This window comes from Lonchura striata, chromosome 22 (genome assembly GCF_050655825.1).
Source record: "Lonchura striata isolate lonStrDom1 chromosome 22, ASM5065582v1, whole genome shotgun sequence".
Taxonomy (NCBI): Eukaryota; Metazoa; Chordata; class Aves; order Passeriformes; family Estrildidae; genus Lonchura; species Lonchura striata.
The window spans coordinates 7,403,730-7,417,914 of NC_140724.1; the positions used below are offsets into that span (position 1 = coordinate 7,403,730).

At 61.7% G+C, this 14,185-nt stretch overlaps 1 protein-coding gene across 5 annotated transcripts; it reads left to right on the forward strand.

Moving 5' to 3' along the window:
- Positions 1-13,342, forward strand: DDX56 (DEAD-box helicase 56). Of its 5 annotated transcripts, XM_085559369.1 has the most exons (15): positions 1-85; positions 1,046-1,207; positions 1,446-1,606; positions 2,732-2,902; positions 3,754-3,844; positions 4,377-4,621; positions 5,729-5,842; positions 6,417-6,563; positions 7,348-7,442; positions 7,568-7,641; positions 9,484-9,573; positions 10,665-10,770; positions 11,965-12,053; positions 12,718-12,788; positions 12,833-13,342. In XM_085559369.1, coding segments are annotated over exons 1-15 (1,680 nt in total). In that variant the 5' UTR covers positions 1-22; the 3' UTR covers positions 12,834-13,342. The 5 variants fall into 5 exon arrangements, 4 of the variants coding, with proteins under 4 accessions (XP_085415495.1, XP_085415494.1, XP_085415496.1 ...); XM_085559368.1 differs by having other exon boundaries at positions 12,718-13,342; XR_014949882.1 differs by lacking the exons at positions 12,718-12,788; positions 12,833-13,342 and having other exon boundaries at positions 6,344-6,563; positions 11,965-12,007.
- Positions 13,343-14,185: the final 843 nt, after the last annotated feature.

Below are 14,185 nucleotides of genomic sequence, written 5' to 3' on the forward strand. Positions count from 1 at the left end.
GCCTGAAGGAGGTGGGGCCAAGATGGCGGCGGAGATGGAGGAGAAGGGGTTCGAGCACATGGGGCTGGACGGGCGCCTGCTGCGGGTGAGCGCGGCTCCGCGGGCGGGGCTGGCACTGGGGTGGCACTGGGGCTGTCCCCATGGGCAGGGGTGGCACTCGGACTGTCCCCGTGGGTGTGGGGTGGCACTGGGGTGGCACTGGGGCTGTCCCCATGGGCAGGGGTGGCACTGGCACTGTCCCCATGGGCACGGGTGGCACCGGGGTGGCACTGGGGTGGCACTGGAACTGTCCCCATGGGCAGGGGTGTCACTAGGGACTGTCTCCATGGTGTGGGGGTGGCACTGGCACTGTCCCCATGGCACTGGGGTGGCACTGGGGACTGTCCCCATGGTGTGGGGGTGGCACTGGCACTGTCCCCATGGGGTGGGGGTGGCACTGGGGACTGTCCCCATGGTGTGGGGGTGGCACTGGGACTGTGCCCATGGGCACGGGTGGCACTGGGGTGGCACTGGGGTGGGACTGGAACTGTCCCCATGGGCAGGGGTGGCACTGGCACTGTCCCCATGGCACTGGAGTGGCACTGGGGTGGCACTGGGACTGTGCCCATGGGCACGGGTGGCACTGGGGTGGCACTGGGGTGGCACTGGAACTGTCCCCATGGGCAGGGGTGGCACTGGGGACTGTCCCCATGGTGTGGGGGTGGCACTGGCACTGTCCCCATGGGCAGGGGTGGCACTGGGGACTGTCCCCATGGTGTGGGGGTGGCACTGGCACTGTCCCCATGGCACTGGGGTGGCACTGGGGTGGCACTGGCACTGTCCCCATGGGGTGGGGTGGCACTGGCACTGTCCCATGGATGTGGGCGGCCTTGGGCTGGCACCGGCGCCGTCCCCACGGGGAGGGGAGCCCCGGCATGGCCCTCGGCTGGCACCGTCCGGTGCCCGTGGTGACACGGTGCCCCCGGTGACACGGTGTGTGCCCGCGGTGACACGGTGTGTGCCCGCGGTGACACGGTGCCCCCGGTGACACGGTGTGTGCCCGCAGGCGGTGGCGGAGCTGGGCTGGGCAGTGCCCACGGCCGTGCAGGCCCGTGCCATCCCGCTGGCCTTGGAGGGCAGGGACGTGCTGGCACGGGCCAGGACGGGCTCGGGGAAAACGGGCGCCTACGGCCTGCCCCTGCTGCACAAACTGCTGGGCATCAAGGAGGTGAGTGACACAGGGGCACGGGGGGCATGGGGGGCACGGGGGGCATTGGGGGCACGGGGGTGACCCCATTGTCCCCTGTGTGTCCCTGCTGGTGCCCCCGGCCGTGCGGGCACTGGTGCCCAGGCCGGGCATGGCAGATGTCCCTGAGGTGTCCCTGGTGTCCCCAGACTGGCACCCCTGGTGCCCCCATGTCCCCACTGTCCCCAGTGTCCCCATTGATGTCCCCTCTGTCCCGCAGGCGTCCCCGGCCGTGCCGCAGGCCGTGCGGGCGCTGGTGCTGGTGCCCACGGCGGAGCTGGCACGGCAGGTCGGGCACACCCTGCGCCGCCTCGCCGCCTTCTGCGCCCGCCAGCTGCGCGTGGCCGAGCTCTGCGGCCACTCGGAGCTGGCCGAGCAGCGGTCAGTGTCCCCTGCTGTCCCCTGGTGTCCCTTGGGTGTCCCCCAGTCCCCCTGACCTTCCCTGAGTGTCCCCTGGGTATCCCCAAGTGTCCCTGACCCTTCCAGTGTCCCCTGGGTGTCCCCTTGATGTCCTGGGTGTCCCCTGGGTGTCCTGGGTGTTCCTGGTGTCCCTGGGTTTCCCCTGGTGTCCCCAAGTGTCCCCCAGCTGTCCCTAAGCGTCCCCTGGGTATCCCCAAGTGTCCCTGACCCTCCCAGTGTCCTCTGCTGTCCTCTTGATGTCCTGGGTGTCCCCTGGGTGTTCCTGGTGTCCCCTGGGTATCCCCAAGTGTCCCTGACCCTCCCAGTGTCCTCTGGCTGTCCTCTCGATGTCCTGGGTGTCCCCTGGGTGTTCCTGGTGTCCCTGGGTTTCCCCAAGTGTCCCCAAGTGTCCCCCGGCTGTCCCCAAGTGTCCCCTGGGTTTCCCCAAGCCCCCCTGACCCTCCCAGTGTCCTCTGGCTGTCCTCTCGATGTCCTGGGTGTCCCCTGGGTGTTCCTGGTGTCCCCTGGGTATCCCCAAGTGTCCCTGACCCTCCCAGTGTCCTCTGGCTGTCCTCTCGATGTCCTGGGTGTCCCCTGGGTGTTCCTGGTGTCCCCTGGGTATCCCCAAGTGTCCCTGACCCTCCCAGTGTCCTCTGGCTGTCCTCTCGATGTCCTGGGTGTCCCCTGGGTGTTTCTGGTGTCCCTGGGTTTCCCCTGGTGTCCCCAAGTGTCCCCCAGCTGTCCCCAAGTGTCCCCTGGGTTTCCCCAAGCCCCCCTGACCCTCCCAGTGTCCTCTGCTGTCCTCTCGATGTCCTGGGTGTCCCCTGGGTGTTTCTGGTGTCCCCTGGGTATCCCCAAGTGTCCCTGACCCTCCCAGTGTCCTCTGCTGTCCTCTTGATGTCCTGGGTGTCCCCTGGGTGTTCCTGGTGTCCCCTGGGTGTCCCCAAGTGTCCCCCAGCTGTCCCCAAGTGTCCCCTGGGTTTCCCCAAGCCCCCCTGACCCTCCCAGTGTCCTCTGCTGTCCTCTCGATGTCCTGGGTGTCCCCCGGGTGTCCCCTGGGTGTCCCCAGGCCCCCGGGACACCCCTGTGACACCCCTGTGTCCCCAGGCCGGTGCTGATGGCGCAGCCGGACATCGTGGTGGGCACGCCGGGCCGTGTCCTGGCACACGTGGCCGGGCACAGCCTGGCACTGCGGCCGCACCTGGAGCTGCTGGTGCTGGACGAGGCCGACCTGCTGCTGGCCCTGGGCTGCGGCGGCGACATCCGCGCCCTGCTCTGGTGCCACTGGGGACAGGGACAGGGACAGGGACAGGGAGGGGACAGGGACAGGGACAGGGAGGGACAGGGGCAGGGAGGGACAGGGGATGGGGACAGGGAGGGGATGGGGACAGGGAGGGACAGGGACAGGGACAGGGACAGGGACAGGGAGGGGACAGGGACAGGGAGGGGATGGGGACAGGGGATGGGGACAGGGACAGGGACAGGGACAGGGACAGGGACAGGGAGGGATAGGGGATGGGGACAGGGAGGGGATGGGGACAGGGACAGGGGACAGGGAGGGACAGGGACAGGGAGGGACAGGGGATGGGGACAGGGAGGGACAGGGACAGGGACAGGGAGGGGACAGGGAGGGAACAGGGGATGGGGACAGGGAGGGGACAGGGACAGAGACAGGGAGGGGATGGGGACAGGGACAGGGGACAGGGAGGGACAGGGACAGGGACAGGACAGGGAGGGACAGGGACAGGGAGGGGACAGGGAGAGGACAGGGAGGGGACAGGGAGAGGACGGGGACAGGGAGGGACAGGGAGGGGATGGGGACAGGGACAGGGAGGGGATGGGGGGGATAGGGAGGGGACACCCAGGGGAAACTGGGGGACATTGGGAGACAATGAGAGGGGACATTGGGGGGGCACAGAGAAGGACACGGGGGACATGGAGATAGTGGGGGGGCACGGAGGGTTTGGGGTTCCCTGAGAGGTTTTGGGGGCACTGAGGGTTTTGGGCTCTTTGAGGTTTTGGGATTCTCGGAGAGTTTTTGGGGTTCCATGAGGAGGTTTTGGGCTCTTTATGGTTTTGGGGTGCCCAGGGAGGTTTTGGGGTGCCCCTGACCCCCCGTGCCCCCCCAGCCACCTGCCCAAGATCTACCAGGCCCTGCTGGTGTCGGCCACGCTGAACCCCGAGCTGGAGGCGCTGCAGGAGCTGGTGCTGCACAACCCCGTGAGCAGCGATTTGGGGGGATTTGGGGGGATTTTGGGGGGCTGCAATGAACTTTGGGGTTCCACAGTGGGCACAGGGGTGGAGAACACCAATCCCCCATTTCCCACCCCTGACCCAAATCCTTTATCCGGGTGGAGCTTCCCCCATCCCAAGTTTTGGGATTTTAACCCCAAACCCCCATCCCATCTCCAGATTCTCCCCCTCCAGCAGTTCCCCAGTGCCCAAATTTTGGGATTTTAACCCCAAACTCTAATCCCATCTCCAGATACTCTCCTTGCAGCAGTTCCCCATCCCCAGTTTTGGGATTTTAACCCCAAACCCCATCCCAGGTGCAGGTGGTGCCCCCAGAGCCGCGCCTGCCGGGCCGTGCCCATCTCCAGCATTTCCCCAGTGCTCAAATTTTAGGATTTTAACCCCAAACCCCATCCCAGGTGCAGGTGGTGCCCCCGGAGCCGCGCCTGCCGGGCCGTGCCCAGCTGCAGCAGTTCCCCAATCCATAATTTTGGGATTTTAACCCCAAACCCCATCCCAGGTGCAGGTGGTGCCCCCGGAGCCGCGCCTGCCGGGCCGTGCCCAGCTGCAGCAGTTGCAGCTGCGCTGCAGCACGGAGGAGGACAAGTTCCTGCTGCTGTTGGCGCTGCTGAAGCTGCGGCTGCTGCGGGGCCGGGCGCTGCTGTTCGCGGGCAGCCTGGCACGTGCCCTGCGCCTGCAGCTCTTCCTCGAGCAGTTCGGCATCGCCGCCTGCGCCCTCAACCCCCAGCTGCCCGCCCGCTCCCGGTAACGGGGCACTGGGGTGGGATTTAGAGGGTGGGGTTTGTGGGAATTCCTGTTTGAGGCTTAAATCCTGGATTTTCACTTGAGTATCCCACTGGTTTCACAGTTGAAATGGGATTTATGGGAATTCCCATTGTGCCCTCAACCCCCAGCTGCCCGCCCGCTCCCGGTAACGGGGCACTGGGCTGGGATTTAGGGGATGGGGTTTGTGGGAATTCCTGTTTGAGGCTTAAATCCTGGATTTTCACTTGAGTATCCCACTGGTTTCACAGTTGAAATGGGATTTATGGGGTGGGATCTATGGGAATTCCCATTGTGCCCTCAACCCCCAGCTGCCCGCCCGCTCCCGGTAACGCCGCTGGGCTGGGATTTAGGGGATGGGGTTTATGGGAATTCCTGTTTGAGGCTTAAATCCTAGATTTTCACCTGATCCTGTTGATTTCAGAGCGGAAATGGGGTGGGATTTATGGGAATTCCCATTTGTGCCCTCAACCCCCAGCTGCCCACCCACTCCCGGTAACACCGCTGGGGTGGGATTTAGGGGATGGGGTTTGTGGGAATTCCTGTTTGAGTCCTGAATTCCGGGGTTTTTACCTGGTCCCGTTGATTTCTCAGAGGAGATAATGGGGTGGGATTTATGGGAATTCCTGTTTGAGTCCTCAACCTGCAGCTGCCTGGGAGATCCCAGTGCTGTCCCTGATGTCCCTGTCTCTGTCCCTGTCCCTGCTGTCCCTGATGTCCCTGTCTCTGTCCCTGATGTCCCTGTCTCTGTCCCTGTCCCTGCTGTCCCTAGGTGTCCCTGTCCCCAGGTGCCCCAGGTGCTGTCCCCGCTGTCCCTGTCCCCAGGTGCTGTCCATGCTGTCCCTGTCCCTGATGTCCCTGTCCCTGTCCCCAGGTGCCCCAGGTGCTGTCCATGCTGTCCCTGATGTCCCTGCTGCTCCTGTCCCTGCTGTCCCTGATGTCCCTGTCTCTGTCCCTGTCCCTGATGTCCCTGCTGCTCCTGTCCCTGCTGTCCCTGATGTCCCTGTCTCTGTCCGTGATGTCTCTGTCCCTGTCCCCAGGTGCCCCAGGTGCTGTCCCTGTCCCTGATGTCCCTGTCCCTGTCCCCAGGTGCCACGCCATTGCCCAGTTTAACCGGGGTCTCTACGATTTCATCGTGGCCACCGACGAGGAGGGGCCGGCAGAGCCGCCCCGGCAGCGCCCGCGCCGGGGGGACACGGCCAGGTCAGCCTGGGGACACTGGGGTGGCACTGGGGACAGCGGGGTGGCACTGGGGACACGGCCAGGTCAGCCTGGGAACAGCGGGGTGGCACTGGGGACACTGGGGTGGCACTGGGGACAGCGGGGTGGCACTGGGGACACGGCCAGGTCAGCCTGGGGACACTGGGGTGGCACTGGGGACACTGGGGTGGCACTGGGGACACGGCCAGGTCAGCCTGGGGACACTGGGGTGGCACTGGGGACACTGGGGTGGCACTGGGGACACGGCCAGGTCAGCCTGGGGACAGCGGGGTGGCACTGGGGACAGCGGGGTGGCACTGGGGACACTGGGGTGGCACTGGGGACACGGCCAGGTCAGCCTGGGGACAGCGGGGACAGCAGGGTGGCACTGGGGACACCAAGGACAGTGGGGTGGTACTCTGGAATGGCATTGGGGACACTGGGGTGGCACTGGGGAGAGCTCCCACAGTGTCCCCATGTCCCTGAGTGTTCCTGTGTCCCCAGGAAGGGTGGCAGCAGGGGACAGTCCCTGAGTGTCCCCATGTCCCTGAGTGTCCCCATGTCCCCGTGTCCCCAGGAAGGGTGGCAGCAGGGGACAGTCCCCGCCGTGTCCCCAGGACCCCGAGTTCGGGGTCTCTCGTGGCATCGATTTCCAGAACGTCGCCGCCGTCATCAACTTCGATGTCCCCAACTCGGTGGAGACGTACATCCACCGCGTGGGCAGGTCTGCACTGTGTCACCTGTGTCACCTCAGTGTCACCTGTGTCACCTGTCACTGTGTCACTGTGTCACCTGGGGCTTGGGGGGTCACAGCTTCGATGTCCCCAACTCGGTGGAGACGTACATCCACCGCGTGGGCAGGTCTGCACTGTGTCACCTCGGTGTCACTGTGTCACCTGTCACTGTGTCACCACAGGGTCACCAGGGTGTCCCCCAGGTCCCTGTGTCCCTGTCCCCATGGTGTTCCCATGGTCCCTGGTGTCCGTGTCCCCGTGTCCCTGTCCCCAGGGGTGTCCCCATGGTGTCCCTGTCCTCCATGTTCCTGTTCCCGTGTCCCCGTCCCCGTGTCCCTGTCCCCGTGTCCCTGTCCCTTGGGTGACCCCAGGGTGTCCCTGTCCCCAGGGGTGTCCCCATGGTGTCCCTGTCCTCTGTGTCCCTGTCCTCCATGTCCCTGTCCCCGTGTCCCTGTCCCCGTGTCCATGTCCCCGTGTCCCTGTCCCCACGTGTCCCTGTCCCCATATCCCTGTCCCCGTGTCCCTGTCCCCACGTGTCCCTGTCCCCGTGTCCCCGTCCCCGTGTCCGTGTCCCCACGTGTCCCCGTGTCCGTGTCCCCGTGTCCCCGTGTCCCCGTCCCCACGTGTCCCTGTCCCCGTGTCCCCGTGTCCCCGTGTCCGTGTCCCCATGGTGTCCCTGTCCCCGTGTCCCCGTCCCCGTGTCCCTGTCCCCACGTGTCCCTGTCCCCGTGTCCCCGTCCCCGTGTCCGTGTCCCCACGTGTCCCTGTCCCCAGGACGGCGCGTGGGGACAGCCCTGGCACGGCGCTGACGCTGGCACTGCCCGAGGAGCTGGAGCGGCTGCGGCGCATCGAGGACGCGCTGGCAGCAGGTGGCACCTGGGGACACCGGGGGACACCGGGGGGGTTTGGGGACACTGGGGGGGTTTGGGGACACTGGGGGGTTCGGGGACACCGAGGTGACATTGGTGACACTGAGGTGGCCCCGTGTCCCCAGAGAACGGACAGTCCATGCTGCAGCCCTACGAGTTCCGCATGGAGGAGATCGAGACGCTGCGGTACCGCTGCAGGGTGAGGGACAGCGGGGACACTGGGGACACTGAGGGGACACTGGGGACACTGAGGGGACACTGGGGACACTGGGGACACTGAGGGGACACTGGGGACACTGAGGGACAGCAGGGACACTGAGGGGACAGTGGGGACACTGGGGACACTGAGGGGACAGCGGGGACACTGGGGACACTGGGGACACTGGGGACACTGAGGGGACATTGGGGACACTGAGGGGACACTGGGGACACTGAGGGACAGCAGGGACACTGAGGGGACACTGGGGACACTGAGGGGACATTGGGGACACTGAGGGGACAGTGGGGACACTGAGGGGACACTGAGGGGACACTGGGGACACTGGGGACACTGAGGGGACACTGGGGACACTGAGGGGACAGCGGGGACACTGAGGGGACACTGGGGACACTGAGGGGACACTGGGGACACTGGGGACACTGAGGGGACACTGGGGACACTGAGGGGACAGCGGGGACACTGAGGGGACACTGGGGACACTGAGGGACAGGGGGGACACTGGGGACACTGAGGGGACACTGAGGGGACACTGGGGACACTGAGGGGACACTGAGGGGACACTGAGGGACAGCAGGGACACTGAGGGGACACTGGGGACACTGAGGGGACACTGAGGGGACAGAGGGGACACTGAGGGACAGCGGGGACACTGGGGACACTGAGGGGACACTGGGGACACTGAGGGACAGGGGGGACACTGGGGACACTGGGGACACTGAGGGGACATTGGGGACACTGAGGGGACACTGGGGACACTGAGGGGACACTGAGGGGACACTGGGGACACTGAGGGGACACTGGGGACACTGGGGACACTGAGGGGACATTGGGGACACTGAGGGGACATTGGGGACACTGAGGGGACACTGGGGACACTGAGGGGACACTGAGGGGACAGTGGGGACACTGAGGGGACACTGGGGACACTGAGGGGACAGCGGGGACACTGGGGACACTGAGGGACAGCAGGGACACTGAGGGGACACTGGGGACACTGAGGGGACATTGGGGACACTGAGGGGACACTGGGGACACTGAGGGGACACTGAGGGGACAGTGGGGACACTGAGGGGACACTGGGGACACTGAGGGGACAGCGGGGACACTGGGGACACTGAGGGACAGCAGGGACACTGAGGGGACAGTGGGCACAGGGATCCGTGTCCTGCAGTGATGACCGCACTGTGTGGGGGTGGACAGCCCAGTGTCCCCAGTGTCCCCATGATGTCCCCAGTGCCACTTTCATGTCCGCAATGTCCTTTTGATGTCCCCAATGTCCCTCACAGGACGCCACGCGTGCTGTCACCAAGCAAGCCTGTCCCAATGTCCCCAATGTCCCCATGCTGTCCCCATGATGTCCCCAATGTCCCCATGATGTCCCCAATGTCCCCAATCATGTCCCCAATGTCCCCATGCTGTCCCCATGCTGTCCCCAGTGTCCCCAGTGTCCCCAATGTCCCCATGATGTCCCCATGATGTCCCCATGATGTCCCCATGATGTCCCCATGATGTCCCCATGTCCCCATGATGTCCCCATGATGTCCCCATGCTGTCCCCATGATGTCCCCAATGTCCCCAATGTCCCCAATGTCCCCATGCTGTCCCCAATGTCCCCATGATGTCCCCATGTCCCCAGGACGCCATGCGCGCCGTCACCAAGCAGGCCTGTCCCAATGTCCCCAATGTCCCCCATGATGTCCCCAATGACCCAAATGATGTCCCCAATGTCCCCATGTCCCCATGATGTCCCCAATGTCCCCAATGATGTCCCCATGTCCCCATGATGTCCCCAATGTCCCCATGCTGTCCCCATGTCCCCAGGACGCCATGCGTGCCGTCACCAAGCAGGCCGTGCGCGAGGCGCGGCTGCGGGAGCTGCGCCAGGAGCTGCTCAACTGCGAGAAGCTGAAGGTCAGAGCCCGGCTCGGGGAGAAAACCCCAAATTTGGTTAAAATCACCAAAATTGTGGGGAGAAAACCCAACATTCGGTTAAAAACACCAAAACTGGGGAGAAAAAAACCCAACATTTGGTTAAAAACACCAAAACTGGGGAGAAAAAAACCCAACATTCGGTTAAAAACACCAAAATTGGGGGGGAAAAACCAACATTCGGTCAAAAACACCAAAACTGGGGGGAAAAAAACCAAAATATGGTTAAAATCACCAAAACTGGGGGGGAAAAACCCCAAATTCGGTTAAAAACACCAAAACTGGGGGGAAAAAACCCAACATTCGGTTAAAAACACCAAAACTGGGGGGGAAAAACCAACATTCGGTCAAAAACACCAAAACTGGGGAGAAAACCCAAAATTCGGTTAAAATCACCAAAATTGGGGGGAGAAAACCCAACATTCGGTTAAAAACACCAAAACTGGGGAGAAAAAAACCCAACATTCGGTTAAAAACACCAAAACTGGGGAGAAAAACCCAACATTCGGTTAAAAACACCAAAACTGGGGGGAGAAAACCCAAAAAATGGTTAAAAACACCAAAACTGGGGAGAAAAAAACCCAACATTCGGTTAAAATCACCAAAATTGGGGAGAAAAAACCCAAAATTCGGTCAAAACCACCAAAACTGAGGGGGATAAACCCAAAATTCAGTCAAAACCACCAAAATTGGGGGGGAAAACCCAAATTCGGTTAAAAACACCAAAATGTGGGAAAAAACCCCAAAATTTGGATTTAAAAGAATCCCAAATCCCCTTAGAAATCCCTAAAATCCCTTTTAAAACCACGACAAGTGATTAATTAATGATTAATTACTGACGAATGAAGGATTAATTAAGGACTGAGGATTGTTTAAGGATTAATTAAGGGTTAATTAATGCTTAATTAAGGATTAATTAACGAGTTCCAGGTGTATTTTGAGGACAGCCCCCAGGGCCTGCGGGCCCTGAGGCACGACCGGCCCCTGCCGCGTGATGAACGATTAATTAATGAATAATTAATGACCAATTAAGGATTAATTAATGGTAATTAACTTTAATTAATGAACTCCAGGTGTACTTTGAGGACAACCCCCGGGACCTGCAGGCGCTGAGGCACGACCGGCCCCTGCACCCGGCCAGCGTGCAGCCACACCTGCGCCACGTGCCCGACTACCTGGGTACAAAACGGGCAAAAACGGGCAAAAACGGGCAAAAATGGGCAAAAAATCGGAATTTGGGGAAAAATGGGGGAAAAATGGGGAAAAATGGAGAAAAAATGGGGGAAAAATGGGGAAAAAATGGGGAAATGGGGATAAAAACGGGAGCCAGGATCAGCCTCAGCCACACCTGCGCCACGTGCCCGACTACCTGGGTACAAAACGGGCAAAAACGGGCAAAACCGGGCAAAAATGGGCAAAAAATCGGAATTTGGGGAAAAATGGGGAAAAAATGGGGAAAAATGGGGATAAAAACGGGAACCAGGATCAGCCTCAGCCACACCTGCGCCACGTGCCCGACTACCTGGGTACAAAACGGGCAAAAACGGGCAAAAACGGGCAAAAATGGGCAAAAAATCGGAATTTGGGGAAAAAATGGGGAAAAAATGGGGAAAAATGGGAAAAAAAATGGGGGAAATGGGGATAAAAACGGGAGCCAGGATCAGCCTCAGCCACACCTGCGCCACGTGCCCGACTACCTGGGTAAAAAACGGGCAAAAACGGGCAAAAACGGGCAAAAATGGGCAAAAATGGGCAAAAAATCGGAATTTGGGGAAAAATGGGCAAAAAATGGGGAAAAATGGGGGAAATTGGGATAAAAACGGGAGCCAGGATCAGCCTCAGCCACACCTGCGCCACGTGCCCGACTACCTGGGTACAAAACGGGCAAAAATGGGGAAAAAATCTGAATTTTGGGAAAAAATGGGAAAAAAATCTGAATTTTGGGGGAAAATGGGCAAAAATTTTTGAATTTTGGGGAAAAATGGGAAAAGTGGGGGAGAAATGGGAAAAATAAGGAAAAAATGGGAGAAATGGGCACAGATGGAAAAAAATGGGGGAAAATCTGAATTTTCGGAAAAAATGGGAAAAGTGGGAGGAAAAATGGGGAAAATGGGAATAAATGGGGGGAAATATGAATTTTGGGAAAAATGGGGAAGAAATGGGAAAAGAGGGGGGGAAATGGGTACAAAATGAGCAAAAAATGGGGGAAATGGGCACAGAATGGGCAAAAAATGGGGGAAATGGGCACAGAATGGGCAAAAAATGGGGAAAATGGGCACAGAAGGGGCAAAAAATGGGGGAAATGGGCACAGAATGGGCAGAAAAGGGGGCAGTGGGCACAGAAGGGGCAGTGCCCGGTCTCTGTGCCCCCAGTGCCCCCCAGCCTCCGCGGCGTCGCCGACCCCAACCCCAAAAAGAGAAAAAACCCCCGAGGGGCCGCGGCCAAACGGGGCAGCAGGAAGGTGAGGGACCCCAAAATCCCCCAAAATCCTCCCAAAATAATCCCCCAAAAAATCCCAAAATAATCCCCCAAAAAATCCCCCGAAAATCCCCCAAAATCCCCAAAAAAATCCCAAAACAATCGCCCAAAATCTCCCCTGAACCACAAAACCCCCAAACATCCCCAAAATCCCAAAAAAACCCCATAATAATCCCCCCAAAAATCCCCAGATAATCCCCCAAAAATCCCCAAATCCCCCTGAACCCCAAAAATCCCAAACATCCCCAAGATCCCAAAAAATCCCAAAATAATCCCCCAAAAAATCCCCAAATCCCCCTGAACCCCAAATATCATCCTCATAATCCCCCAAATCCTCCCAAAAAATCCCAAAATAATCCCCCAAAATCCCCTCCAAACCCCAAATTCACCCTGAACCCCAAACCCCCCCAAACATCCCCAGAATCCCCCAAAAATCTCCCAAAACAATCCCCCAAAATCTCCCCTGAACCCCAAAATCCCCCCAAATCTGCCCAGACCCCCCAAAAATCACCTCAAACCTCCCCAAAAATGCCCCAAAATTCCCCCAATTCACCCCAAAATTCCCAAAATTCCCCAAAATTCCCAAAATTCCCCAAAATTCCCCAAATTCCCCAATTCCCCAATTCCCCCGACCCCCCTTCCTGCAGCCGCGCGGCTCCGGGAATCCCCTGAGGAGCTTCAGCTTCGCCCGGCGCGGGCACCGAGCGGGCACGGCCTGAGCTGGCACAGCTGGAACACCTGGAACACCTGGAACAACCCCTCAGCTGGCACAGCTGGCACAGCTGGAGCGGCCCCTGGGCACCTGGAACACCTGGAACACCTGGAACAACCCCTCAGCTGGCACAGCTGGCACAGCTGGAGCGGCCCCTGGGCACCTGGAACACCTGGAACAACCCCTCAGCTGGCACAGCTGGCACAGCTGGAACAACCCCTCAGCTGGCACAGCTGGCACAGCTGGAGCGGCCCCTGGGCACCTGGAACATCTGGAACACCTGGAACAACCCCTCAGCTGGCACAGCTGGCACAGCTGGAACTCCCCCCAACACCTGGCACACCCGGGGGCACGGGGCACCCCCCGAGCCTGGCACGGCTGGGGGCACCCCCCGAGCACCCTGGGGACACCTGGGCACACCTGAGGATACCTGGGGCACCCCCGGGCGCCCCCTGATCCCATGGACACCCCCGGGCGCCCCCGTGCCACCCGCCGTGCCAGCCAGGTGCCACCCCGTGCCCGCCCCTGCTCCTGGTGACAAATAAAGGTGCCGAGGTGTCCCCTGGTGTCCCTGGGTGTGCCCGGGCTGGGCACGGTGCCCGGCGGGCGACGTCGGCGTGGGCAGAGGTGCCGGGGTGGGACCCCCTCGCCGTGCCCGAGGCCACCAGCGGCGGCACCCAAGGGTGGCACTGATGGCATCGGGGGTGGCACCCATGGGGAAACACACGTGGGTGGCACCGGGACATGCGAGGATGGCACTGGGACACACGAGGGTGGCATTGCCCTGCAGGGATGGCACTGGGACACGCGTGGGTGGCACTGGGACACACGTGGGTGGCACCGGGACACACGTGGGTGGCACCGGGACACGCGTGGGTGGCACTGGGACACACGTGGGTGGCACCGGGACATGCGAGGATGGCACTGGGACACACGAGGGTGGCATTGCCCTGCGGGGATGGCACCGGGACACGCGTGGGTGGCACTGGGACACACGTGGGTGGCACCGGGACACTCACGGGTGGCACCGGGACACTCACGGGTGGCACTGGGACACGCGTGGGTGGCACCGGGACACTCACGGGTGGCACCGGGGCACACGGGGCTGGCACCGGGACACGCGTGGGTGGCACCGGGACACTCGCGGGTGGCACTGGGACACTCACGGGTGGCACCGGGGCACACGTGGGTGGCACCGGGACACTCACGGGTGGCACCGGGGCACACGGGGCTGGCACTGCCCTGCCCTGCTGCCAGCGGCGGCGGGCGTGGCACCGATCGGGGTCCAAGGCCCTGGACCCGGCGGGCACCGGGGACAGAGGGCACCGGGTGGCACCGGGTGGCACTGACACACCGGGGTTGGCACCGGGGTGGCCCTGGCACCGCCGCGTCCCTGCCCAGGC